Below are 27,917 nucleotides of genomic sequence, written 5' to 3'. Positions count from 1 at the left end.
CACGATGGCAGTCGTTCAAGGGACTCAGACCAGCCTCTCCTTCTGGCCCAGCTTGAAAGAAGTCATGTACGAGCCTTTTCAAGATCAGCATATCCCGCAGAATGAGTCTGTCATTCATACTCCAGGCCTAGACATGACTCCAAGTTCATGGACGAACAGTCTCCGGCAGATTCTGGTCGCAGGCACCCTATTGGCCATTCCCTTTATTTTCAACTATTTGTTCACACTATCACTATATCATTGGGCAAACATGCGAAGGAAACCGGGGCAGACACCGCCTGAGTATCCCGCAATGCCCATCATAGGAAGCACTTTTTCGTTCTTGTGGGACAGCGCTTCCTTTGTGGCAAAGGCAACGTGAGTTTTTGGTCAATATGCTGCACATAAACAAAGCTGACTCAAAGCATAGAACATACGCCGGCAAGCTGACATGTGTTCGTATTTCACTGCTCATCAATGGTATCTATCTCGTTTCTGAGCCCAACGCCATTGCCGATATGTGGAAGAACCCAAACCTTTCTAGCCCCATCTACGTATATACAGTGGGACTGCGTTATATCTTCGGCATGCACGAAAAAGGAATTGAGGCCTATACGGCTGATGATTCGGGACCATATCGCAAGCCTCATCCGTTTAGCAATGTCGAGCCACAGGACCGCATCGACTTTCTCACCCATGACTCGCTGCTCCGCGGACTGACGAGCCACTCAATGCTCCGAACATTTGAACGCTTCCAAACTATCCTCAAAAGAAACCTCGACGCTGAAGACATTGGCGACGAATGGATCGAACACTCGGATCTCTTCGCCTTCTTCCGCAACACTGTCGGCAAAGCCGTCCTCGAATCCCTCTTCGGCCCCTCCCTCCTCGCCATCAACCCAAACTTCACCCGCGACCTCTGGGAATTCGACGAACAAGTCGTCAACCTCGCCAAGCGTCTCCCTCGCTTCCTAGTCCCCAGCGCCTACCGCGTCCGCGAGCGTCTTCTTGCTCAAATCCAAAATTGGTACAACTACGCGCGCCAGCACTTCCGCGACAACAACACCGACCAAGACACCCAATGGGACCCCTACTGGGGCTCCATCATGAATCGCGAGCGCCAGTCAATGCTCCTGAGCATCTCCGGTCAAGACGACGCCGCCGTCGCCTCCACCGACCTCGGTCTCATCTGGACCTCCGTCACCAACGTCGTGCCCTCCACCATGCTAACCGCCTACCACATCTTCTCCGACCCGCAACTCCTCTCCCGAATCCGCACCAGCATCTCCGACTCCATCTCACATGACCCGGAAACGGGCTTCGACGCATCAATGGACAAGCTCCTCCAAAAAGACCTCTTCCAATCCGTCTATGCAGAGACACTCCGCTTATACGTTCAGTCGTATATTACGCGTTGCTCAGCGCATGAATGCGTAACCGTCGGCGACTGGACCCTCCCCCGCAACGAAGTCTCCATGGTGAGTTCCTACGTCGCCCACATGAACACATCCCTCTGGAACGAGCGCGGTGGCGCCCACCCCGTCACTTCCTTCTGGGCCGACCGCTTCATTCTCGACCCTGCCGACCCCGCCTCGGGGCCTCTCGACCCATCCTCCCCCGAAGCCAGCGATATCCGTTCGAAACTCGCAACCAAAGACCCTCATTTCTCGGCAAAAGGGTTGGCGGGCGCGTGGATACCGTATGGTGGGGGTTTCAGCGCCTGCCCCGGGAGGTTGCTGGCGAAGAGGATTATTCTGTTCACGTGTGCGTTGTTGGTGAGTGAATTTGAGGTCGAGGTTGAAGGGAGGCGGGTGGAGATGGATTCGAGTGGATTTGGACTGGGGACGCAGAAGCCGAAGGGGAGGATTGGGTTTAGGATTCGAAGGAGGAGGGCGTGAGTGATGTGGATGTTTATATGACTTTTTTTTTTTTTGGATTGTATATTGTATATGATAGCTTCCTCTTTTTTTTCCAACTTAGATCAACGTAAAGGCTGAGGTCAAGCGTGGATTGGAGTTTAGGTGTAAGACCCTGATATCGGTCTTGGAGTCAGGATAGCGGGTGCTGGTAACCTATATTTTTTTTTCATATTTCTGAGTGTTCATGAATACGAACGTCTTTCTATTTGATCGTTGTGGATTGAAGATTCTCACACTTGTTCGGTATATAGAGCAGTCGGTGTTCAGTACAGCAATAGAATGGGTTGAAAGCTCAAATCTTGTATTGGAAAACATGCGGGTGGAAAAATTGAAGCCGTGTGATTGCATCACAATTCTTACATGTTTGCTTGAACTAGCTACATGGAAATCTCATCAACATCTTTTTCATATCGCCACCACAACCCTATCCCAATCCCCTTCAAACCCTCCTACTCCCTCCTTCTCCACCATACTCCAGCACAACCTCCTCTAATCCTCCCTACAACCCGACAATTCCCTTTCAACCCATATACCCCACCTTCCTCAATTCCCTCCACACCTGGAATTCCTCTCCACTACCACCCACTCCCTCCCACTTCTTTCATCTCTTGCGCATAATCCCTCATCCCACCTCCCCCATTCCCCGCATTCATCCTGGCCCGTACCAATCCTACCATTCCACCTACGCAACTTACGTCAAGAGTCCTAGCAGTGTTCTAGAAAGACATCTTGAGAAATCTTTCTTATAGCTAAGTCGTTTGGGAAGAGCTTAGTAAACGGGTGGTGATATGTGAGACCACAGTGTTAGGTATAGAGGGATTGATGGCGTCGTTACGAAGTTGTGACAGGGGTAAGGGTGGGAGGAGGAGGAGGAGGAGGTGGTGGTGGGAGAGACTTGGGCGGAGTGGTGATTGGGGGAGGAGTTGGGGGTAGCTGGATGAATTGGAGTTTAGCGTTTGGGAATCGAATGGGTTAGTGGAAGGGTAGGATGGGGTGTGAGGTAGTCTGTGGATTAGAATATCAGATAGGAAACGAAAGTGATCGAGAGAGAAATCATGTCCACTAGGAATAATAGAGAGTTCATTGGCTTCGTAGTTCGTTATGAAGCGAGGTCAGACGTTCAAACTCATGATCCTTGCTATTTTGTTTTAGCGTAGTCTGAGAACAAGAAGATTGCGCTGCTTCTCTTTGATCCTAAATATATTCCTCGCTAGCATATCTCACTGCTGTTGCCTCTTACGACTAACACTTTGTTGGGCTACTTTGACAAACACCGCCCCTCCCAACACTCCCGAATATAAGAAAACCATGTAACCTACACAAGCATCCAAGCCCAGCGGACTCCCATCCTAAAAACCCCCAGACTCAAAATACCCCCCAAACCCCTTGACAACCTCATCCACAAAACCCTCGTTCAACACTCCCTCCTGCCAACAAAATCCAATCGTCAACCCCCCATCCGCCCCAGACACAACACTCGTATTCAGCGGCGCCCCAAACGCCACCGCACTGCGACTAAATGCCATCCTACCAACCCGCCACTTCGCATCTTCATCCCCAGTACTACCTGGAAACTTTCCAATATTTGAAATCTCAAACGCCGCATCCCGCGGCGCCCCAATCATACTCTTGAACACAGCAGCGACATCGGGAATTGCGCCAAAGAACGCGACGGAGGTGTACGGCTCACCTGACGGCGAGGGGTTGGCTGTTAGATACTTGGATATCGCATTCGCAGTATGTTTTGCAGCGGCAAGTCCAAGCACTGCGTCTTCGGACTCGGCGGCGAAATGTGAACGCGGTATTTGGACTTTTATGGCGTCGATGAAGCTGCCGATTGCGTTTGTGGCGGCTTCTGAAGGGAGGTTGAGCCAGGGGCGGAGGTTGATGGGTATGATGCCTGTGAGTGCTTCTGTGGTTGGGGGGAGGGAGTCGAAGAGGGCGTGGGCGAGAGTGGCTTGGAGACCGGCTGTTACGGAGAGATTGTTTGACTTGCATTTTTGGGTGAAGGCAGCGGAGGAGGTGGGGGAGAGGTAGAGGGTGCGGTAATGAGTTTGGCAGGGGAGACGGATGGAGTCGCCGGTCCATTCTTGGAGGCCTGGGGTACGGTGGTCGGCTGGGTTTGGGTTAAGGGGGAGTGGGTGGAGTTTTTCGAGGGGTGGAAGGAGTTGGGCGTTGGGTGAGGAGTGGATGAGTGTGGTGGAGAGAGACTCGCTAGATGAAGCTGCGTTTATTGCTTCGCTGAAGGACTTGTGGAAGACTAGACCAGCTGCACCGTCACCAATGCCGTGGTAGAAAATGAATGAGGCAGTGAAGTCGAGCTCGTTCTCTGCATCTCGGAGGATGACCAAGCGCCAAAACGGCAGTGTGCCATAATCGGACTTGAAGTTTATGTTGTGTTGCTCTCGCAGTATATCATCGAGCTCAGAGTCTTCTCCAGTCTCTTCCAGTGACCGCTTTCGAGTCAGGAACGCAACGGAGCGTGTGAGATCGATTGTCGGTAGCTGTACCCAATACGAATTTGGAGTCTCTTCGTCGACAGGAATGGCTGACAAGATGGCATGTTCTTTTATCACATGTGCCAACGCAGCATAAACGCTGTGTTGCAGATGGTACTGAGCAGCAGGTTCGGATACTGAGTAGTGTGCTGATACGCCCACATTGTTGAAAAAGCCCAGGGCGTGAGAGACTGCCGAAAGCTGTTCAGATCGCCCTACATTTTTTCAGTTACAAATATACTATTGAGGTTCGACATGTGGCTACCAACCAAGTGAGCGTAACTTGAGGGGTTGTTCAATGTCTCCCATATTTGGTTCGTTGTTCACCTGTTTCTTACAAGGCTAGGAGTAGAGATTGATATCTCTAAGTTGCGAAGGTTTTATGTAAATAATGACAGTTTGCTTGCCCTGTAGATATATCAACTAGCATTCGTATTAGGTGACAAGGCCAAGTGATGGGACTCCCGTACATTGTTTCGCGGGGCTGCTGTTATGTCCTTCGTGTAAGTGTGAGATCCTTCGGAGTACAGTCTAGCACTAATGTCAGGCGGGACACTCGTCCAAACCCACGCTCTGTGGTGCATCCGTTACCAACACCGCCCCCTCGATCAAGATGACCCAGCTGAGTGGCGATTTTGAAACGCTAAAAAAAAACAATACCAAGGCGTGGCGCATGAGTTGTGCATTATCCCTTCAGCTAGTTCTCAGTGTAATAGCTGTGTGTATCCGCTTCTCTGCAGATAAGCTGACGAAAAGGCGCAAACATGCTCACTTAACTGGGGCAGCCGAAGGATTGCAGGGAAATGGTAGACCAGCCGTGTAATCCAAACTTAAATCAGCCAAAACTACGAGTGCGTGTTTGCTAATCCCCGATGTAGCTTAATCGCTTGACTGGGATGTTGTAGTGGGGCTGATACTACTAATCCCTGCCAACGCCGATCTCTGCTCAACTAGGAATACTGAGCGTTGATATGTCAATGTCTAGTAAGTTTGACTAGCATCTTGCGTACAAGATCTTGGCATGTAACCAAAAAGACGGATGCCTATGCAGCACTGTTGCCAAATTTGTTGGCGCTGAGAGCAGTAAAATGATAGAACATGATTAATTTCTCGCAGGTGATACTATCTATGCATTAAGGCTGATGGAAGTCGGCGTAAGCCTAGATAATGCCACTATTAAATAAGTGCAATTCTTCTAGAACGCAAACAGTCAGACGACACACCACCACAGCGTAGACTGGCATGTGACAGGAGGTCGGGAAATGTTACCCATTATGCAATATCCTTGTCAGCCCTTGGACTTCGCATCATTCTCTTGAGCCAGGCGCGCTTAGCAGCAATTGCTGCACCAACAACAGGGACTTCAGGGTTGTCAATGGCATCGAATAGGTGGATGCCTCCCGGCCAAACGTGCAGTTCACACGAAGAACCAGAACGCCACATATTCATGGCGTACATGACAGCAGGGTCGCGGAAGACCTCGCACTCTGCAGCATCAATGTATGCTTGGGGCAGATTGGACAGATCAGTGGCCCGGGAAGGTGCTTGATAATGGGAAACGTGTTCCGTGTCGCGCTGCCCGGCCAGTGCGTGGTTCCAGGCAGCACGATTGGTAAGGCCATTCCACGGCACACCGTATTCGAACTGACGGTCCGAGACACTGTTACACCTGTCGTCCAACATAGGCGAAAGAAGCATCTGGGCTTTGATAGGGACAGCAGGGTTGGATCTGTCGCGTGCCATCAGGCAGGCGGCTGCGGCAAGAGGAGCACCCCCCGATGAACCGCAAACAATGATTCGAGCGGCGTCGATTCCCAGGTCTGCAGCGTGCGCCGACATCCATACGATGCTATCGTAGCAGTCCTCGGCGCCACCAGGAGCAGGAGTCTCGGGGGCCAGGCGGTACTCGACTGACGCAATAACACATGGTACATCTTGCACCAGGTCGACAAGCGAAGGAATGGTGCTGAAGCGGTCACCTGAGATCATTCCCCCTCCATGCACAAAGAACAACACTGGCAGCGGGCCTTGTGCTGCGGCGGGCGTGAAGACGGATAGAGCAATAGTATGCCCCTCTGAGCCTGGAACTGCATGTTGTGCATGTATCAGATGCGGATGAGACTCGAGTATCATGTCAAGGGTCACACTCAGATCGAAGCCCCGCATAAAGGTGACGTCCAGTTCTTCCGGCAGGAGCACCGAGTCGACAATAGGCGCCAACGCGGCATCGATGGCTGGCCGAGGCAGTGTGATGCGTGGGTCCAACCGGGAAGCCTGCGAATAGGGATAGGGATAGGGTGGCGGTTGCGAGCTCATGGCGATAACGAGGTGCTAGTGAGCCACGGGTAGATGTGCGCTTGGACATGTACATGTATGTGCAGTGCCTCTCCGGCCTATGCAGGTGGTTGTGTTTGCGCATGTAACGCTCGGGCTAGGGATCTCGACTACACGTGGATTAGATGAATGGATCCGCGACCCGGGGGCTAAACATGCGTCAGCCTTACAGCAGACAGACATGGTCCCGGAGCCCCTTGCAACGGCCCGCCCGCTGTGCCGGTCAGAGAAGCAAGTCCGCCGCTGCGCATGGCGCCCAAACGCCACACACAAGCGATCTTACAGTCCATGAAAGCGTGGGGGAGAGTGTCGATTTGCGTTGACCTGGGAAGCTTGGCCTATGGTGGAACTAGTAGCTGCCGCATATAGAAGGTCGAAAAGTTACGAGCAAGATTGCACAATCCTTCGCCAAGCGAATCAGCTCAACCATCTGCCGTGAGCACATTTCAACGTGAGCAAGTTTTGCCTGCTGAACTCTACTGGCGCACTTCCCGTTCGCTATGGGCCCGTGCGAGGGCCCGGTGGAGTTTCGCGGCTGCGGCTGAGTTGGTCCAAGATACAGGCCAATGTGAACCGGTTCCAGCACCAAATGCTTACATACACCCTGGAAAAAAGGTGTTGGTTTTGTGGCGTATGCTGTACAATGTAAAGGCCTGGTTGTCTTATTAGCCGCCAATTGTACTACTAGGCCGGAGCGTGAATGAATTTCCGGGTCACACGCAAGGGCTGTGAAACACACTACCTGTTATTGGAAACTACATCAGCCAACCTCAAGTGGTCTCTGGTTTCGTCACCCAGATATCACCCGCGAAATCACTGTCTGCCATTGCCGTTGTTACATGATCAAGGGGATAGGTACGTAGCATTTGTGCTATTGGGTCCATGGGCTGCAAACGTATGCTTGAAGAGACTCAGCGTACTGGAGTAAAGAGCTATTCACATTCAGCTCAAACTAGGCGGGCTATGACAAAGCCCGTATGATATCTGGCAGGCCGGCAGTAGCTGCTTAAGTCGTCATTTTTGGTAGTCGATGTTTTTAATAGAAGCATTGAACATCGGTCCACGCAATCAGCGTTAAATAAGCATGGAAAGAATAAGCGAGGCCATACCTACTGATCCACTCAACCTGAGTAAAGAAGCACGCTGCCCCCACTAAGCAGATACCTATAGCCTAGATGTAGTACAGCGCTGCGGAACGCTGGTGTGTTTGGTGGCTTCGCGATCGTCTGGCTGTGCTTGACCTTCCTCCACCATCTGAACATGGGTGAGATGTCTGCAGGACGTCAGACTACAGCCGGGCGCATGCAAACACGCGCATCCCCGGCGTTGGTGTGTTGTTACAAGTTAGAGTGACATGTTTGTGGCTGGCATGCAGTGAGCTTCCTCTATGATCAGAGTGTGGTTGCAAGTCACTGCGACGTGTCCATCACCGCCATGCACTAGTCAGGACTAGGGCCCCTGCCATCCCAGCTAGCTGGCACACCACCACACTACTCCGCCCCTCCCTGTCGCTGGGTGCACCAACGCTCTCGCTTGCTAACCTTCTCATTCCTGAGCTTGCGGCTTGGCTATCGAGCAGGTGAATGCAAACTGAGCCAGCATCGTGTTGCCCTGAGCACACCGCAGCCGTTGCTGTACCCCCTCTTGTGTCAGATAGACATGTCAGGTCATGCCGCCACGGATAGCAGAGTCCTATTCTCATCATCTGCTGCCTCATCCAGACACGAGGCCACCAACATACCTAGCCACTACCATTACGCCTACCGGGGAACTGACTGTCAGCGCTGCCTGCGCTGAGCTCTGTGTTCCAAGTATGAGCACGAATCCACATGCTCTGACAAGGGCCACCAGTTGTTACCCCATTTAGAGACTCATGTGATCCTTGCTTCTCTTTCTCCACCACCAGTTTCCGTACTACTCAACTGTTTAAAGCGTCCCAAGACCACGCCAGGAGCCTGGGCATCTACTCCAATTACCCCTGTGTTTTGGTAATCATCTTATCCATCCATAATCATGTACAGAACATCCGACAGTCGCTCCATCGATTCAGTGCGAAGCCAAATGCCTCCACCATATACACGCCATGACAGTTCAGTCGGACTCGGGCTATCACTTCAACAGGAGGAACCAACCGTCACCATCACCCCAAGCCCAGTGAACGATATATCTAATGACATCCTTGAGATCATGCACGAACATGCACTCAACAAATTCAATGACTCCAGGGAGCGATTAGCTGCTGGGAGGGAACATCTTTTGTCGAGAATTGACGCTTTTGTTCAAGCAGGTCAACGTGTCGAAGCATGTTTGCCAGCGTTCCCTTTCAAGTCAGCCAACAAAGTCTACAAAGTGCTTGGCACTCTCCCGGACAAAGCTGAAGAGTTGGCTCTTGAGAGACTGCACAGCATGTGTACAAGAATCAAGCAAATCTACAAGCCTGGAGCAAGAGTAACGATCATCTCAGACGGCATTACATACAATGGTAAAAAATCTCTCAATAGTACATAGGAAGCTCGCTGATGTATATCCAAGACCTACTATCGATATCAGATCGTGATACCTGGGCTTACGGAGAGGCCCTACGAGAGATGGTTTTGGAAAAGAAGTTTACTTCTATTGCGTTCTCCCGGTTACGAGACTTACTGGACTTTCCGCTGCCAGAAAAGATGCGAGAAATCACATATGTTGCCAACTGCACAAACTTCAGGCGGTTACTCTTGAATGAGTTTGGAAGGCCGGATATCGACATTGACAAGGAAATCACAATCAATCCAGATACAAAACTGACATATCTCGGCTACCGCAAATTTCTAGAGTCAGACTTAAAACACATATTCAACACTGGAGAGACCCGTGGCCGCAACCAATACAAGAGAGACGTCAAGTATCTCGCAAAAGAGATGCTTATGAGAGGCTATGTAAGTATTCTGATTCCACATTCGAGTAAAGTGTTACGAGACTGGAATGCTGATAAAAACTCTAGGCATTTGCTGGAGCAGTGAAGAAAGCGTTCCCGAACCACGTCAGACTGTCGATACACGAATCGATTGGAGAACATAAACTGTCGATAAGCCTCTTGAACACAAGGACTGGTTATACTACGCCATGGCACTGCACCGTCGCTCAGCTAGCCAACGGAGAGTGGGTTAGCGCCCCCATGGGAGAATTCCAGCAGGATCCACGTCTTGAGCTGGTCTACGAGAATGGCCGACCCAGCTATTTCAAAGAACAGTCACAAACAGCAGAATTTGCCGAGATCAACGAGACAACGGCAAGCTATCTTCAGGCTCCGAAGCTTTTTGACGGCACCAAGAGTGGGTATTCTTCCCCGAGCGCGATGTCATTGCGAAGTGGCTTCTCGACTCCGCCTACATCTCATGTTCATTCACCGCGCATTTCCTGGAGTGAATCTAGCGATAACGTCAAACCTACTCAGGCTCTATCGCTCAGCGATGCTGATGAGATATCGTACGGGCGAAGACTTATCCCTCAAATCATGGACCAACTAGCAACAGTAGACCCTGAACGCATTATCTTCTCTATTGCAAGCGCGTCAAACGAATCCCTAGAGTTCAAAGAAATATCTGCGAAAGCTTTTGTAGAAGCTGTTGACAAGACAGCTTGGTGGCTTCAAGAACAGGTTGGGCAGTCAGCATCGGTCCAGCCTATTGGCTACATCGGCCCCCATGATCTACGTCACATTCTAATTACTTATGCTTGCGTCAAAGTGGGTTATGCTGCCCTTTACCTTTCTCCTAAGAACAGTACCGAAGGAGCATTGGCCGTGCTAGAAGCAACTCAGTGCCAAATCTGGGCCAAAGCAAGCGAAGTAGCAATGGTACCTCTTGTCGAAGATGTCCTGCAGAAACGTCAGATGAAGTTACTCGAAATTCCACTACTTGATCACCTCTTGGACGCAAAGGGTACCAAGCCATTTCCCTACACGAAGACTTTTAATGTGGCTTCCACTGAACCTTTCTGTTATCTCCACACGTCAGGTTCCACAGGCGTTCCAAAGCCCATTCCATGGACTCACGGACTCATTGGAACAATGGATGCAGTCCGTTTGCTGCCGCCGGTTGATGGCATGGTCCCTTGGACTGCTGACTGGAAGGAGGGCGACTCGATATACTCATCTTTTCCCATGTGTCATGGCGCCGGAATCATTATGGACATTCTGATGCCCGCCCTCTTTGGCCTTCACTGCGTCCTTGGGCCAGCTGGTGTCATCCCAAATATCTCACTGATTGAGAAGCTCGTTGAAACCTCCAGAATCAACATATGGAGCATGGTTCCTTCGCTTGTCGATGAGCTCGGAGAGACACCGGATGTGTTGGCCAAGTTCCAGTCATCACCGTCCAAGTTTATCTGCGCATCTGGCGGTCCGGTCACCCTCTCGAGTGCTGGGAAGGTCAACAACGTCATCAGAGTACTTAACCTTACTGGAACGACAGAAGGGCTTTTCATCGGCAACCTTGTGGTAGATAGAGAGGACTGGTCTTGGTTCGCTTTTCACCCTTACTCTGGATTTGAGTTCAAGGAAGTAGAACCAGGGGTCTTTGAGCACTGGGTATACCGCAATGAGCATGCATCCTTGTTCCAGGGCATCTTTCATACATTCCCCGACAAGTCCTTTGTAAATTTCAAGGATCTGTACCGACGGCATCCAGAGAAGCCAAATCTGTGGGCCTTCAATGGTCGTAACGACGACCTGATCATCTTATCTAACGGATACAAGATCTTGCCCCTTGAAATTGAGGCTCTCATTGGCACGCATCCTGCGATCAATGGATGTCTGGTTGTGGGCAGCAACAAGGCTCAAGCTGGACTCCTCATAGAGTTGAAGGACCCTCTTTCAAAGAACGAAGAAATGACAGAGAGTATCTGGTCTCATATTGAGACATCCATGTCATCGTCGCGGCTTACCGTGAAATTATCACGAGACTATGTTGCTTTTGCTCAACCGGACAAGCCGTTTGTTCGTACTGACAAAGGCACGGTCAAGCGCAAAGCTACCTTGGTTCTCTATGAAGACTACATTGAGAGATTCTATAACTCTCGGGAACAGGAGACTAGCTTCATAGTTGATACCAGTTCTACAGCGGCCATGCAGAATTCCATTCGAGAAATTCTTGCGTCGTCTCAACCCGCCGTTCGTGACGCTTCTGCCGACGATGACTTGTTTACACTTGGTCTCGACTCGCTTGGAGTGTCAGCAGCCGTCAATGCGATCCGAGCAGCGACCAAGAGCTTGAGCAAACTCGCTCCCCGCCATCTCTATGCAAACCCTACCCTAGCAAGGTTCAACGCTGCGCTTGAGTCAATGATAGCTGAAGAAGAAGGCACTACCGTTGCGAAGCGGCAGGTGCATAGTCAACAAGCAAAGATGCAACAGTTGCTCACGCGGCGTAAAGCGCATCAGTCTTTCAGACTTAATCCTTTCGACTACGTCAATCCCAATCACTACATGGGACTCATGTTCTACTTCCCTCTTCGCGCAGATGCAGTCTTCGAGGAGACTTTTGCCAATCTGCAGGCGGGACTCGACAAGACACTGGAGCTTATCCCTGCTCTTGGAGGTAAAATGATTGAATGCTCAGAGCAAGAAGTTGGCTTCACAAAAGGTGATCTATGCGTTTCAGTACCACCTTTTGGCTCTCCAGCACGTCAACGTCTAGTGTTCAAGGATCTGAGCAACGAGCTTCCATCTTTCGAGACTCTGCGAGATGGCGGATTTGTACCTTCCGCCTTCAAGGATGAGCAGGTGTTGAGGCAGGATACCTTCCCACAGCTACCCGCAGACATACTTGTTGCGCAAGCCAACTTTGTCAAGGGTGGATGCATTCTGGCTGTCGATCTGAATCATTGCTGCCTAGACGGAGTTGGAGCCGTCCTTGCTGTCAAAACATGGGCTGAGAACTGTAAGAATCTGCAAGGGGATGGCTCGGCCTCCTGCGACTGGTTCGATGCAGAGAGTTTCAATCACAACCTTCCTGAAGTTCTTCATGAACTGGAGGGATATGCGAGACCGGTCAAGGAGATCGATCCCAGTGTATGGAACTTTTTACCGTTTGTTCCATCAGATGAAGCTCTCGCGAAGCATTCTTCAGAACAAACCGCATCCGGAACATCGCTGCTCAAATATCCCCTACACTCGATATGGCCACTGCCCGTCGCAGAGCGGAAGCTGGAAACGACTTTGTTTCTCATTCCTCCCGAGAAGGTTCAATTGTTGAAAGAAGATGTAGCGAGAGAGTCGGGACTCAGCAGTTCTGTGCCTTCCATCAGCGACATTGTTCAAGCATTCTTCTGGCGCTCAGCACTGAGGGCCCGCTACTCTGTAGCCAAGAACAGTGGTCGGGAATTTGATGCTGATGAGTGCTCGATCTTGGAGTTGCCCACTGACGGTCGACCATACTTTTCGTCTTTGCTTCCGTCTACCTATATGGGCAGCTTGCTTACGCTCAATCGCACCAGTATGCCGATAGAGAAGCTTTGCAACCAGGGAACCAGTATTTTGCACATTGCGCAAGTGTTGCGTAGTTCCGCAGCACGTATGACGCCTTCGTTGGTACACGACGCTTTCACTCTGCTGCAATCACTGCCAGATCACTCGAGGTTTTCTACGGCCAACATGGGTCTCAACCATATGCACGCCATGATTTCCAATATGATGCTGTTCCAGATGAGTGAGATTGATTTTGGTGGTCGCTACTTCGCCAACGGCGGCTCTCCAGAGACAATGAGGCCTCAACTTGAACGAGGCAGTGGACGATTTAGGTTTTTGGTAGTATATCCACTGAAGGCGGATGGTGGAGTTGAGTTGGCGTTGGGTACTTTCCCTGAGGAACGGGAGATGCTTGCACGTGACGAGGAGTTCACAAAGTACGCCCATCTGGTCGACGTGGCCAGTTGCTAATGTAGAGGTTTTGGATTTAGAGTGGCGAACGGAGTATTACACAGGCTGGTATCTAGTTTCTATACTTTTCAACTTGCATTTCGGACAGTTTCACCCCACCCTCCACTGTAGAGTACTTCTGGTTTCGGGCTATGCACTTGTTCTCTCTTTAGGTGATTTTTGTATGCAAAATATATTATCGCAATATAAATCGTTCAGGACAAGGAACTCAAGCTTTGGAGGGGGAACCCAGACAAAGCTGACAACCAGCTTATCATATACGACGCCCCGTCAGGCGTACAGTAAGGGTGGCCACGAAACTCCGAAGTAAGCACACATCACTGGCCCATTATTTATCTCATGCACAATACGCGAGGCACGGCGCAGAATAGACATGAGGCACGTTTCCCGCTACAACTGCGCCGGCTCACCACATACAGACGCACAAGCAGGGATTTGCGCCACAACACTCGCAAATGTGCTCATTCCTACCAACACCGGGGGACCCACTGCGTCTGCACCTGCGCCTGCATACCTCCTTGGCTCTGTATTCCCCATTCCCTTTCCCGCCCCCACTTCACTTATCCTAACAAGTTATGTTCAAGCGCACCCCGTCCCCTCCCTTTTCGCTTATTTGCTCAAACCCGTTACTATCTTTTTTTATATTAAAAAGGGACAGCTAGGTGGTGCTGGAGGAATGGTGTATACCTCACCATCCCCATTCTACACCGGGGATTCGCATTCCTTTTCTTCTTCGAACTCTCGTGCTTCCATTGAGGAAGAGCCTCTTTTATCGCCGTCCTCCAACATGTCTGCGGGTGGTGCGGACGAGACCAAGAATGGTCGGCCGACAGTTGTCAGTTCGGAGCGACACGAGGCTAACTCGCCTTTCAACGATGATAGCACGGAGGAGCATCCGGATCGCGATGCTCAGGCTGGTGTGCAGGCTATCGAAGCTACGACCATGGCGTGGACAAAGACGAGTCTTATCGTTGCGTACATCATGCTCTGGCTGATCTACTTCGTCGAGACACTGCTGGGAGGCACCGCACTTGCCTTGTTGCCATACGTTACTTCAGCTTTCTTCGCACACTCGCTCACACCCACTGTCAGTATCTTGAGCAGTGTGATTGGCGGCGTTACAAACCTTACTATTGCTAAAGTCATCGACGTCTTTGGTCGGCCACCCGGTCTCCTCTTTTGTCTGGGCCTCGGAACTATGGGGTTGATTATGATGGCTGCTTGCAATGGCGTTGAAGCGTACGCTGCTGCTATGATTTTCCATACTGTCGGCAACAATGGGATTCAGTACATCATGTCGGTCTTCATTGCCGATACGACGAAGCTGAAGAATCGGGGGTTGATGCAGGCGCTTATGAATACGACGGCGCTGATAACGGGATGGATTGCTGGACCTGTTGCTGAAGGGTTTCTTGGGGGACCGGGATGGAGATGGGCTTTTGGCATGTTCTGCATCCTTGTACCGGCTGTTGTGCTGCCATTGTATGGCCTTCTTCTCGCCAACTACCGCAAGGCACAGCATCTTGGTCTTATTCCTGAGCGCAACAGTGGGCGCAGTACGGTGCAGTCCATCATGCACTACAGCCGCGAATTCGACGCTGTCGGTCTCATTCTGCTCTCAGCTGGTGTCGGTTTGTTCCTCCTACCTTTCAACCTCTACACCACCCAAGGTCGAGGCTGGTCATCACCGCTAGTCATAAGCATGCTCGTTGTCGGCATCGTCCTCATGATCCTCTTCATCATCTGGGAACGCTTCTTCGCCCCTGTCTGCTTCCTCCCCTACCGCCTCCTCCGCGACCGCACCGTCCTGGGCGCCTGTCTCCTCTGCACCTCGCTCTTTGCCAGCTACTTCGTCTGGAACAGCTACTTCGGGTCCTACCTGCAAGTTGTCCAAGGTCTCAGCGTGAAAAACGCAAGCTACGTCACTCAATCCTTCACAGTCCTAAACGTCCTCGTCGCTCTTTCCGCCGGCTACGTAATCCACCGCACCGGCCACTTCAAACTCATCTCCATCGTCGTCGGCTTGCCCCTCAGCATCCTCGGGCAAGGCCTCATGATCCACTTTCTGGCGCCTGGAAATATCGGGTATATAGTAATGTGCTTCCTCTTCATCTCCATCTCCCAAGGCCTCCTCATCATCACCGACGAAATCGCCATTCTCTCCGCTGGCTCCCACGACAATGTCGCGTCCATGCTCGCCATCGTCAGTATCTTCGGTAACATTGGCGGCGCAATCGGATACACCATTGCTGCATCTGTCTGGACGGATGTTCTGCCTTCGCGCCTCATGCGGTATCTACCGGAAGACGACTTGCCGAACTTGGTTATGATATACAGTGATATCACGACCCAACTGGCTTTTCCAATGGGGTCCCCCACGCGTCTGGCGATTCAGCATGCGTATCAAGATGCATTTACGAGGCTCCTGTCGATTGCGACGGGGCTGTGGGTCGTGGCTGCGGTGGGGATTTTCCTGTGGAGGAACATTAATGTTAAGGAGATTAAGCAGAGTAAGGGGCATGTATGGTAGATGGATTAAGGGGTTGTATTGTGATATAAGTGTTCTTTTAGATTTCAGATAGCTACCTCATTGTTTTAGACACATGTGTGTTTCACTACCAATTACCACACTGGATTATGGGCCTCAGTTTTGTTCACGTGCAAGCTTCGGCTGTGTGTGTGTGTGTGTGTGTGACTTGTACCACCCCTCGGTGTGAATACGAATGGTTGAAGTGACGTTGGAGACATTTCCTTGCGAAAATGTATCATGTCACATTTTTATTTGCCAGTAGGGGAAGGGGGGACTGAGCGCATTGGCGGAGCGTGGGTGTGATATGTTAGGCGGGGAGGAGAAGGAGAAGGAGAAGAAGCAAAATCCAAGTCCATATCCCGTCAATTCAAGCGTACTCCCACACCTAGTATGATTCCACACGTTTTTCTTTCAAACCCCCTAATCGTTGTCCAGCGCACCCTTTAAGAAGAAAGATGTAATGTATGCCTATCCTATCGCAAGTATTTTGCGAGCTTCCAACACTAAGGAAATTGTGTTTCTGACGGCAATGAGGGAGTGCCCTATAGGCTGTGAGGGTTGACTTGAAGTAAGGAAATATGCATTTCGGCAATTTCTCCGCGCATATGGCAGGATCGTGGAAATTTGTTCAAGTAGCTGTGCGGTTTAACGGGGTATCAGTGTTTAGGTAGTTTGGGGTAGCGTGCTACCGTATGCACGAAGCTCATGCAAAGTATTGCGGGTCACGCCTAATATGCTATCTCGTGAGACTGAGGCTGTGGCGCATACGGTTTGCTTCTGGAAGTTTCTTACACGTGCCGGCTAGTTGGAGATGTCGGCTTCGAGGTTGTTTGTTTACTTTTGTGTGTATCCAGTGATATGGTTGAGCTGATACCTTCTTTAGGCTCCTTACTGGGTATATTGAGGATATGTAATTGTATATTCATGCCCCTTTGTGGAGAACAAGTTTGGAGAGAGAAAAGAAGAAGGCAAAGGACGTGATTGAGATTGATAACGAAGATTTTCTTTTCTCTGAAGAGCTCAAAGTGACGAACCAACAGTGCATATCCATATTCTACCAAAATACTTGGCAACTGCAGTCTTGTTGTTCCTGACAGCGAACATAGAACCGCGAAACCCTTCAGGAATCCAGAGAATATTTTTTCCTCTTATTGAGACCCACTCTTTGGATAAGATTATATCTGTATCGATATCGTGTAAGTGGCCAATATCGATGATGTTGTTAGTGGTGCCAACAGTGGAGGCATCAAGGTGAAAACGATCATTACCGGAAATGATATGTGTTCCATCGGCTGAGAAGGCTGCTGATATGATCCCATTCCCATACCCCCTGAGCGTCTGTAGGCGCTGCCCACTATACGCATCCCAGATCTTAATATCGCTTGACACCGACACCAGCCTCGTTCCATCGAGCGAGAAGGCTGCTGACTTGAACGCAAAGTCATTCCCCTTGAGTGTCTTCAGCCACTGCCCACTATACGCATCCCAGATCTTGATGCCGGTAGTTGACGCCGACACCAGCCTCGCTCCGTCGGACGAGAAAGCTACTGAGTCGACCAAATCCAAATTCCTCTCAGGCTTTTGTAAGTAATGTCCATTTTGTGCGTCCCAGATCTTGACTGTCTTGTTTCCTAACGCCGAAGCCAACCTCATTCCATCAGGCGAGAAGACTGCCGAGTTGATCCACTCTTCATGCCCTTCGAGTTTCTGCAAAAATTGTCCACTATACGCATCCCAGATCATAATCGTCGTGCTATCTGATAGTGAAAGTAACTTCGTCCCATCTGCTGAGAAGGCTGCCAAGTTGACCCATCTGCTATGCACCTCAAGAGTCTGTATATACTGCCCATTGTGCCAGTCCCAGATCTTAATCTGGCTTTGTGACGCCGATACCACCCTAGTTCCATCGGACGAGAAGGCCACTGAGTCGACCTGACTTGTATGACCCCAGAGCGTCTGTAGGCACTCCCCGCTATACAAGTCCCAGATCTTTACTGTTCTATTGTATAATTTCAACGATACTCTTGTTGTATCATTAGGCGAGAATGATACTGATTCGATCCGACTACTGTGTATCTCGATAGTCTGCAGGCACTGCCCGCTATGCGCGTCCCATATCTTGACAGTCTTATCGTCTGATCCTGACGCTAACCTCGCTCCATCAGACGAGAATGCTACTGAGTTGACTCGATCCGAATGCCCCTCAAGTGTCTGCAGACACGCGCTCCAGTCGTGTTCTAAATCTGGCTGGATATCCCATCCGTGTGCTTGGGATTTGAAGATATTTTTGATAATGCTCTTTCTAGGACTGAATAGTATACCCGACGTGTATATCTGTAGTGGCCATCTTTTAATCATATTCTTATGATGCATGATGAAACGCCATGCATCATAGATGAGTAAGGCAAGTTCACTTAAACCTTGGTCATTCTGGCCTTGTTAGCATACTGGCTATGAGTCGTTACCCTCAGCCATACCTGCACCAGTTGAAGCACTTTAGCAACGGCTACGACGCCTTTTTCTACGCTCTGACATAGACTCAGCGCCTCGATCCAGTGTAGATATGTCACCTTGAAAAAACCCTCGATTGTAGCTATGAGTTTCGGCTTCTCTGCATTAGCGGACCAGTCAGGATTCGAGTCGCAGAGATGGTCAGCCCAGTAAGTGCAAGAGTATCGTACAGATGCGAGAGGATCTTGAGCAGGTATATCGACGTCGTCGTTAGCAATTCCTTGCTCTTTGAGTTCATAGATGTCCTTGTGCAATGTACTAGACAAGGCCCCCATGGACCTCAAGAAGGCCGAACAATGAACAACCTCTACTCCGCCTGGGAAGATCTGCGAGACTGCTTTGGTGAGCAGAAAGTCCTTGGCTGATTGATGCACAAAGTAAACAATGCCTTCTCGCAGCGTGAGGAAAGACCCACAAAAAGAGACGATCTCCTCTACGTCGTCAGCATTCTCCTGAACTTTTTCGGCTAGAGTGACTAGCTCAGAGATGGTTATAGGTCGATAGGAAACTGCAGCCAATGCTGAAACTTGCAGACAGGTGTCGGCATCCTCTGATACACCAACCTGGTTCATCATCCTCTCATAAAGAGCGTCCAGACCAGGTGGGAATTGGGTGAGTCTTTTCTGTACATGCCTTTTAGAGGTTTTCTCCAGATTCTGACAAGCCAGCGCCACCCACAGAAAAGTGTCGTTAGCGTTCGAAGTCAGATGTCGAAGCACTTCTAGCTGTAGTTTTGGTGTGTACTGCTTCTCAGAAGCTAAAATTTTCACCTTTTTCTCAATGAAGGCGTCAACCGCCGTGGCTATCGAATCTGCATTCAACTCAAGACTCAGCTTGATTTTGTGTCCTGCCCGCTCTAGCTGTGCTTCAATGTCAGGCCAGTTGCGGCTAGACACAATCCACTTCACGCGCCCAGATTTTGATGACTGTATAGCCACAAAATCTAGTAGCTTTGGTAGATCGACGATGCACTCGTCTAGGGCATCGACAACAAGACATGTCCTGCCAAGGTTTGGATCCTGAAGGACGTCTCTGAATATGTCTTTTAGTGCTACCCATGCATTCGCATCCATAAATAGCCATTTGCCTGCATGCTCGTGTTGCTTTAGGACGTGCCGCGCTAGGAGCGGCTGCTGATCTAAAAGCATATATAGCAGTCCTCGCAGAACCGCTACGGCGTTATTGATGCGCGAATCCGTTGCTTGGCAGAAGAAGTACGCGACCGTATTCCGTCTGACATCCTTCTGTATCTCGTCGATTATGCCGCATAGCAGCATCGTTTTGCCTTTACCAGGATCGCCCTTCACCCAGAGCAGTTGGCTTGTACGATCGTGCTGCCACTGCTGGAAGGTGCGATTATCTAGGACCCAGTGCTATGAGTCAAACAGCAAACCGCCCTTCGTTTCTTCGATGCGCCTTTTGTCGTTACGAGGATCGCTATCGCGCAAATGACGAATGCAGGTTTCCAACTTCTCAATCTCACGGCGAAGTCGTCTAAACGCTTCCTCTTTACCCTCCCCATACACAGGCGCAATGTGTACACCGCAAAGACCTGATAAAGCATATGCTTTATCCTCTTCAAGCTTTGTATTCCTGTCGTTTGCCCATCGCTGCCGTTCATCGTTTTTGAATTGAGACAATCCACCTCCATCAAGCACTTCAAGAGGAATGCTTGTTATCTTGTTGATCAAGCATCGCAACAAAGATCTGTCACCTAGTTTATCCCCTTCTTTGGAAAAGAACCTGACCGTGCACGGTGCGATCAGCTCTTGGAGTGTCCAGCCACGAGTAAACCAGCGACTAGACCTGAACATAGCCTGTCAATCGTGTCCATCCGCTGTGTCTTTGGTTTTTTCCTTCTTTTTCTCTACGTCTGATAGATAAACATAGCATGTTTTCGCGTTCTGGTACCAACGAAACATGGACTGGATAGCTTGAGAGAGCTCAGCCTTGTCGTCCTTGTTGATGCAACATGTATCGATCCAGAAGTACTGTAGACTATCACTTTGTGCTTGAATGTCGCAAAAGTATATCTTTTTGTAACCAGCCTTGTCCTTCCCCTTCCCATCGACGATATCCGCAAAGGTTACTTCGTCGTTGTCTTGGCCCCACGTGTGTGACAATATTGCATAAGGAGGCGCCAGCCCGTCACTGAATCTTTCCATGATGATTGTGCCATTTTCATTACGCTTGAGAAGGCGCATTGAATGAGATATGTTGGCGCTGAATGGGTGCAGTCGTATGTAAGAGGTGGTGCACAATGTGGCAGGCTTTCAAGTGAGAAACCTTGTCAAGGCAACAGAAAGCAGGCTGGAGAGGCTTAGGGCTGACACGACAATCTTGGCCCGGCTGTGGCTGTGTGCCAGCTTCATGGCTGTTTGGTGGCTGCAGCTGCGGACAGGTTGCCCGCGCTTATTCGTCATAATACCTGCATCGATTGTTATTGGGCCATTCAGCGCCTACACACTCTATTCCACTCAACAGTTTCGCAGGGCTCTTCCGAGGCTGCTTTTTTTCTTACACTGGTTCAATTTGGTCAGAAAGCTGCACTAGGAACTTGACCAGCGCGTCCTTATCCTATAGGCGAAGGTATTGCTGATTCTAAACCTTTTCCTGCATCGATCGGTAGCCGTGAGCACGGGAGTAAAGGGTGGAGCTAAGCACATTGCCAGAAAGAAAAGTGACCGGCTACACTGCGTATCCTGGAACTCTTGGATTGACTCTAATAGTGTGCTTGGCTTCCGCATCATTTCGCTGCTTTGCGATGTGTCGGCAATATCTGGAATGGAAGTGAGCCAGGATCTTTCTACCATAACCGCTCCTGCTCGTACACCTGGTATGCTAGAATAGTCAATATAAAGTGAAGGTGAATTTGGTGACGTCAGAACTAAGGTAATATTGTGTATATCGCGTCACGTGGTATCGCTCCTTCTCAGTTAATCTTTCATCTCCGTCGCATTATCTCTCCAGTCCACTCACCACAGCCCTAACGCAAGAATGCCTCTACTGGAACTGCTGCCCGAGATATTCGAAGGTATTACTGGTTTTCTAGTTGGCTCACAAGAGCTGAAGCATGCTGTCAAGTATCGTGGAGTGTGCAGTAAGTTTGATAAAGATATTCCCAAACGCCAGGACAATGATTCTGAGAAGTCTAGAAACTTTCAAGAGATACGTTACCGCAGAGATATACGAGCAGGCTGCTAGGGTACCTCTCTATAAGATCTTTAGAAGCCAACAACTTAAGAATATCCTTTGTTCCTACTAGGCTCTTTTCCTTACTAAGTAGACTGTTCGCCGCGTAGACAAAGATAATACTATTTTGAACTTTATTCGAATATATATAGACTTTACTTTATTGCAGGGTCTAAGAACGGGAAAAGGGTAGAAGTTACTACGGTTTTAGTGCACTTTTAAAGTATGGACTATGCTAATCGCATTGTGGCCTGTATCTCTCGAGTCATGGCTCCAAGGCAAAAAGGACTCAAGCAAGTTGGTACGAATCCCAAAGATACAAGCTATCATGCCCGCCATTGCAGCAGCACTTAACGACTCTGAAGCGTTGGTTCAGCACGCTAATACCAGCTCGGACCTGCTTGAACGTGCATACAAAGCATTACCGAACGCCCTCGAGGCTGCAACAATCTCCGAATGCGTCAGATCTCTGTCTATAATTATTAAGTGTCTTCTCAGAAAAGCAGGAAGTGATAGTGCCCTGGGTCAAGGCAAGGTATCCGACGTTGCTCTCGCAGTCATTAGCTCATTACGACTAGCCATTAAATTACGCAAACCAAGGACCGCACACTTCTTGTTCGATTGTATAATCGGCAACAAGATGCTCTTGCTGTCAACTCCAACCAATTTCGCGGATGATCTACTCGAATATTGTATGGAATATGGCTATCTTGACTTGCTCCCAAGAGTTTTCCATATCAGATACGGATGCTTTATTACCTCGGTATGCTGTGCAGTCAAGAACTGGATCCTCGGTTCTGACGATTATCATCATCTCTACACCTACGGTGGTACCAAGACCCTGCAGTTCTTTCTCAAGCACAAGATTGTGGATTCAAACACGCACAGCCCTTATTACTCCGCCAGAACAAACATCACACCTCTCATGCTGGCTTTGAGGAACAAGCGTTACGATCTTGCTCGCGTCTTGATTGAGAACGGTGCGGATGTCAACGCAAAGTCAAGAAATGGGACTGGCGAATCAGCACTAATGTTTGCGGCCGAACACGGGTTTTATCGAGACGTTCAGTTTCTTCTCGTTCATGGAGGAAGCTCTTTCACAAAACCTATATACGATGAAGCTTGGTGCATCGCTGGTTCCAACGGGTGGGGTAGGTGTGAGATGCTCATTGAGAAAGCAAAGAATGAAGGCGTTGAGTCTATCCGGCACTTGCAGTTTCGGGACACATATGTAGACAAGAAAGGGAAGAAGCATATAGTGTGGTTGGGTTTGGATGATTAGATACAGTTGGCAGGATCTGGCTTGTTGAGCCCGTGGATGGCAACTTGTCACATTGGGAGCATCAGGGGTCTAAAAGATGCTTTGGGAATGCACTGTTTCTTGACAAGAGGACCTGATCTGCACCACTCTGCATTTAAGCTCCCCTATACAATAAGGAAACGGTGGGATATGTCCACATTCAAGAATAATAACTTCCTTTGGTTATCACATTCATCCCTTGAGTAGCAGAGATATTCTGTGAGATTGAGACGATATGAGTATGTCTGTAATGCTGATACCATACTCTATTTCATGAATAGGCGACTGTGCAACCAGCTCCCTGAATACCTTCTACCTTATATAACTGCATACACAAAAGCGGGTCTGTTGTCTTTGCATTCATGCGATAAATCCATGGGGGAAACACGGTCAAATCAAAAACGATGTCATGTTGGATTCTTCGAGAATCAATTGTTCATTATGTAACGCTATGTTTGCGGGCTTGCCAATGGATGTGCGTGTGGCAAGTAATACGATGTTCTCAGCACTGATTTGGTGATGGAATTGGAAGGTTTGTGATGGAACTGGAAACAGCCGGAATGGAGTTAGAGTTCTACCGTTTTTGGGTTGTTGTAGTGTGGCAGGGTGGACGTGTAGTTATATTCAAACAAGTATACCAAATCAATCCACACATTGCAAAATTTGGGAAGAAAATGCAACCAGTCTTTATAGGAATGCAAAACGAAAAGATTATGTAATTGAGAAGGTAATTACCTAGGAGCCCACCGCTCTCACTCTACTCCAGCAGAAAAAGAAAGTAATCTAGCTATCTAAAAGTCCGAGCACCTGCTCTCCCTAACTCAAGGAATCCTCTCCAGGACCAGATCTCTAAAACTCTATACTCATAAAATCTACATGCATCAAAGCCCGCTGATTCCCTCACACACTCATCCCCTAACCGCGCTTGGGGCAGTCAATGAATCCACCATTAGTACGGCACTGCTTGCCAACAAGGTAAGCCCACTATTATTCACGCGTTAGTCAATTTCCTCTTATCTTTCGAATTCATCTGCACGTTCTGGAACCCGCCATCACCTTGGCGAGTAAACGTCTTAGGCGAGCTAAACAACACAACATCGAAGGTAACGTCCGCGCCAACCGCCGCACGGTACTTCGTAGACACCACATTCTGGTAGCCGGAGCCCTCGAGTTTGTAACCGACGTTGCAGACGACGACGTTGAAGCCCGGGTAGCGGGCGTGGACTTCGGAGACAACACGTTGGGTGAATTGCTTGCGGCGCTGGAAAGGGGTTGCTCGTTAGATACGTTTTCTTATGATATAAGAGGCGATAGATGCGGGGGGCTTACCTCGATGTCGTCCCTTATGCTGTCAATCATCTGGACGACGCGAGTGGCGATGTCGATGACGACAGGGGCGATGGCAGCGACAGCTGCGCCGGCGGCGGGCGAGCGAGCGACGTTGACAACGTTGTCGTTGGTGGCGCTGGGTTGGGGATTAGTGGGAGTTAGGATAGAAGGAGGGAGTGCACGTACTGGAGGGCTAGGCCCTGCTCGACGGATATGGTGTCGACGTTAACCATCGGGATAGCGAAGACAGAGGCGCCCATGGCGAAGAGGGTGAAGAGGGAAGTGATTTGAACCATTTTGGAAGGGTGAAGGGGTTAGACTGGGTCTGGCGTTGAAATGAGTGTGGTAGAAAGAGTGGAAAATTGTTGAGTGAGTGAGTGACTGAATCAGTGACTGTGAGATGATGTCTGAGATGCTTCTAAAAGAGAGGTCCTTTCTTCCGTTTAAGTACTCACTTCTGCCTCTTCCATATCCGTAATTTGATCTGATGTTCGAGCTTGTAGAACTAATTCACCGCTTCTAGAGGACTACAGTAATTTTCTTCTAGCGTTGAAGTGCCTGATCGTACTGTTGACGCTATGACATCTTGACACTGACGTTTTGTCTATCCAGTGCACTCAAATGTCAAAACTTTGCATATCAGCCCTCCTGTAATACAAAGCCAAGTGTACATTGTCTCATTTTCGTAGCAGCCTAAGGTTGTGTACTGATAGTGTAGCTCAAATTCTACATATCAAAGATCGAAAACGCAAATCGATCCTGCTTGCATCATGCCCGATTACCTATCATCTTTCATCCGTCCATGACCGAAGCAAAGTTCAGGCGCACAGGCTGTTTAATTTCAACAAGACTGCACCATCTCCAGGTTACCACCGACCAAATCATACAAAATTGAAACGTCAGAAACCAAATCCCAGCCCTGTAGTTTTGAGTTTAAGGCCGTGTTGATCGCATTCACAGTACATAACAAGATAGATGTCGTAGCCACACCGCTACTGTCATCTTCAGATGTATTATGCCAGATTAAGCGTTGATGGATAAAGCTTTCAGATGCAAAAAGTGGATTAACAGTGGGATGCTCAATATCACTGCGATTGTGTGGATGAATGCCTATGAAGTTGTTTTTTGATAATGCGAATCTTGGATAGGCAGATCCCGTTCAATCCACAGTTCGCTGAGCTCAGACGGCCCGATCCCAAGTGCATCGCGGGGCATATCCTAGAATCTGGTCTGGACAAGCTAATTCTTCCCTGTGGAGATTTATTCGACGAAAGCTTATTCTGTCGTTGGACGCTTTACGGCTATCCGCTTCTAGCGCATGCGCTAATCACTAAAGTTCTGTGGTGGTATCACCTAGTGCGCCAGCCGTTTTCCTACTGGATAGTGGGTAGACTAGCTATGCGGTAGTGGCTTCCACAAGCGAGTAATGGACAAATTGCTCGTATAGTCGAAAGTATGTTCAGCGCTGTCTCTCGAAGCTCATATCAGGAATGCGCTAGAAGCTGTAACTTATGATATTGAGTTTCGTACAGCCAGCGAAACTAAACGATGATATTATTGAGAAACCTTATTTTCAGCTTCTATTACAAGCGACTGTCTCACCGCCCTCTAGAAGATTCTCTGGGCCTTCTAGCTCTTCCGCTTCCGTGTTATACTTTGCATCGTATATCGTGAAACTCGGAGCAAAGACACGTTAAGGCCAAGAGAAGTGACCCCTTTCAAGCTCTATTTGCCTTGCCCAGTCACCACTAAATATCGAAGTCAATTTCTCTCTCTATAAAGCCCTGATACTCTCAAATAACTCGACTTCCTAAAGGCTGAAGACACCACCCTCATGGTAATCTGCGATTACCTTGTGGTTGCAAGTATTGGTATTCTTCACGTGGAGAAGACGCTAGCCTGACATGGGTTTTGAGGAAGTAAGTAGCCGAATAAAAACTGCGTTTATTATTAGCTTGACTAATAGCAAAAGCCACTATAAATGTGTTCGTAAAATCTGAAAAGTGGCCACATATGTCATTTAGTATATTTTCATTCATTTTCTTGGTTTTTGTAGCTATGCAGTGCATAGTGTCGGTGTTATTAAGGAGTTGCACTGGCGTGGAATGGGCACTTTTTATCTAGCTATTTTGGTTCCCCAAGATGCATGCATGCAGCCTATGACTCCCTTGGCATCGATGAAACGTACTAAAGCAGTACATAGGAACTCTTGATGTAAATCACATGGCATCTCTTCGCGCAACAGACACTTCTTGGTGTGTTTTCTATGCGGCTAAATATGTCACGATGTACCCCGAAATAAGCAAAATGCGAATTCGGAAGGTAATCCCTTACACCATGAGTATTCGGCCCTCAACGCTTTGTAATGATCAGTCATGATCGGTCAGTTGAGCAAGGCTGGGAAGGGACCAGGTCATGTGCCCCGCCATCGGGCTGTCTTAGCTAACCACTATGCAACACACATATACATCATCTTGGACGAAGACACCAACCCAGCATGAAAATCATCGAACTTCCCTGCGAACTTGTGGAGCGCATCTTCGAGTATCTTGTTAGTGATGTCGGCCCACTTTTTGCTTCACAATATCGCCTTGTTTGCCGTACTAGTACCTTTATTAAAACACTATAAGTATATGGCCCGCTAACTTGTATAGGGCTATTTGCACATGAAATCCAAGAGCAAATCCTCAAGCGCCAACCACTCATCGCGTATTCCGAAGATAGACGCAAACTGGGGGACCCGGCAGACCGTCACATTACCATTGCTATTGACAATGCACGCTTTGACAAACTCTTCGCGCAACATGGCAGCACCATAATCGGAAACGAAGTCCTCCGCAGACAGCAGCATGATTCGCTACCAGCCATCAAGTATCTGAGAGATCTTGTGGACGCGGTTTTGAATCTCGAGGATGAAGCCGTGACCGATGACTTGCGCAAAAAATACACCATGGAAATCTGCCACGCCGTCTCCAACAGAAACGCCAAAGGACTCCGCTATCTACTCTTCTCAAACTCTCTCATGGCCAAAATGTGGCCGTCCATAACTTTCACCCTCCCCTCTGCCCTCGCAGCTACAAAGCAAAACTCGCGCCTCATAGATCAAACTCGCGATAATCCCGCCATCCTCCGCATACTGTGTCCGTGCGCGGAATGCGCGGATTCGCGCAATGCGCCGAACCACCAAAAACAGCTCCACCAAAATTGAGGCTGCCGCACCACGTACAGTAGTAATTATCATGTAAGAAAACACAGAAATACTCTACTAGGTCCTAGTATCATATTTCTGCCTCAAATTTTCTGCGAGGAGCGATTTTGCGGCCACGGGAGTTGTATACAGGTGGAGGTGTTGGAGAACGCTCATGTGCAACCACACGACTACGCGCATCCCTACTACCACGCTTCT

The 27,917-nt window shown here is 49.3% G+C and overlaps 8 protein-coding genes across 8 annotated transcripts; 4 read left to right on the top strand and 4 right to left on the bottom strand.

Annotated features, from left to right (window-relative positions):
• Positions 1-4: 4 nt before the first annotated feature.
• COCMIDRAFT_106390 (uncharacterized protein) lies at positions 5-1,877 on the top strand (the record flags this gene model as incomplete). The annotated part of the gene is made up of 2 exons (XM_007693941.1): positions 5-357; positions 410-1,877. The coding sequence occupies 2 exons, from the start codon at positions 5-7 to the stop codon at positions 1,875-1,877; spliced, it is 1,821 nt and encodes a 606-aa protein (XP_007692131.1).
• A 1,370-nt stretch (positions 1,878-3,247) lies between these two features.
• COCMIDRAFT_106369 (uncharacterized protein) lies at positions 3,248-4,705 on the bottom strand (the record flags this gene model as incomplete). The annotated part of the gene is made up of 2 exons (XM_007693940.1): positions 3,248-4,611; positions 4,666-4,705. 2 exons carry the CDS (start codon positions 4,703-4,705, stop codon positions 3,248-3,250), a joined length of 1,404 nt encoding a protein of 467 aa, XP_007692130.1.
• Positions 4,706-5,668: 963 nt separating this feature from the next.
• Positions 5,669-6,712, bottom strand: COCMIDRAFT_29854 (uncharacterized protein; the record flags this gene model as incomplete). Its single annotated transcript, XM_007693936.1, has 1 exon — positions 5,669-6,712. One exon carries the CDS (start codon positions 6,710-6,712, stop codon positions 5,669-5,671), a length of 1,044 nt encoding a protein of 347 aa, XP_007692126.1.
• A 2,031-nt stretch (positions 6,713-8,743) lies between these two features.
• On the top strand, positions 8,744-16,179 carry COCMIDRAFT_106357 (uncharacterized protein; the record flags this gene model as incomplete). Its single annotated transcript, XM_007693939.1, has 6 exons — positions 8,744-8,779; positions 8,855-9,212; positions 9,263-9,648; positions 9,714-13,641; positions 14,324-14,880; positions 14,938-16,179. The coding sequence occupies 6 exons, from the start codon at positions 8,744-8,746 to the stop codon at positions 16,177-16,179; spliced, it is 6,507 nt and encodes a 2,168-aa protein (XP_007692129.1).
• A 1,020-nt stretch (positions 16,180-17,199) lies between these two features.
• On the bottom strand, positions 17,200-20,855 carry COCMIDRAFT_8917 (uncharacterized protein; the record flags this gene model as incomplete). The annotated part of the gene is made up of 4 exons (XM_007693931.1): positions 17,200-18,609; positions 18,657-20,050; positions 20,120-20,507; positions 20,562-20,855. 4 exons carry the CDS (start codon positions 20,853-20,855, stop codon positions 17,200-17,202), a joined length of 3,486 nt encoding a protein of 1,161 aa, XP_007692121.1.
• Positions 20,856-22,522: 1,667 nt separating this feature from the next.
• Positions 22,523-23,164, top strand: COCMIDRAFT_106379 (uncharacterized protein; the record flags this gene model as incomplete). Its single annotated transcript, XM_007693938.1, has 1 exon — positions 22,523-23,164. The coding sequence occupies one exon, from the start codon at positions 22,523-22,525 to the stop codon at positions 23,162-23,164; it is 642 nt and encodes a 213-aa protein (XP_007692128.1).
• A 933-nt stretch (positions 23,165-24,097) lies between these two features.
• Positions 24,098-24,807, bottom strand: COCMIDRAFT_8915 (uncharacterized protein; the record flags this gene model as incomplete). The annotated part of the gene is made up of 4 exons (XM_007693930.1): positions 24,098-24,166; positions 24,219-24,443; positions 24,512-24,647; positions 24,698-24,807. 4 exons carry the CDS (start codon positions 24,805-24,807, stop codon positions 24,098-24,100), a joined length of 540 nt encoding a protein of 179 aa, XP_007692120.1.
• Positions 24,808-27,008: 2,201 nt separating this feature from the next.
• Positions 27,009-27,719, top strand: COCMIDRAFT_8914 (uncharacterized protein; the record flags this gene model as incomplete). Its single annotated transcript, XM_007693929.1, has 2 exons — positions 27,009-27,117; positions 27,166-27,719. The coding sequence occupies 2 exons, from the start codon at positions 27,009-27,011 to the stop codon at positions 27,717-27,719; spliced, it is 663 nt and encodes a 220-aa protein (XP_007692119.1).
• Between the last annotated feature and the right edge of the window lie 198 nt (positions 27,720-27,917).

This window comes from Bipolaris oryzae (genome assembly GCF_000523455.1).
Source record: "Bipolaris oryzae ATCC 44560 unplaced genomic scaffold scaffold_189, whole genome shotgun sequence".
NCBI classification, from domain to species: Eukaryota; Fungi; Ascomycota; class Dothideomycetes; order Pleosporales; family Pleosporaceae; genus Bipolaris; species Bipolaris oryzae.
The sequence above is the reverse complement of the archived record's forward strand: the minus strand, read 5'-3'. Positions and strand labels throughout refer to the sequence as shown.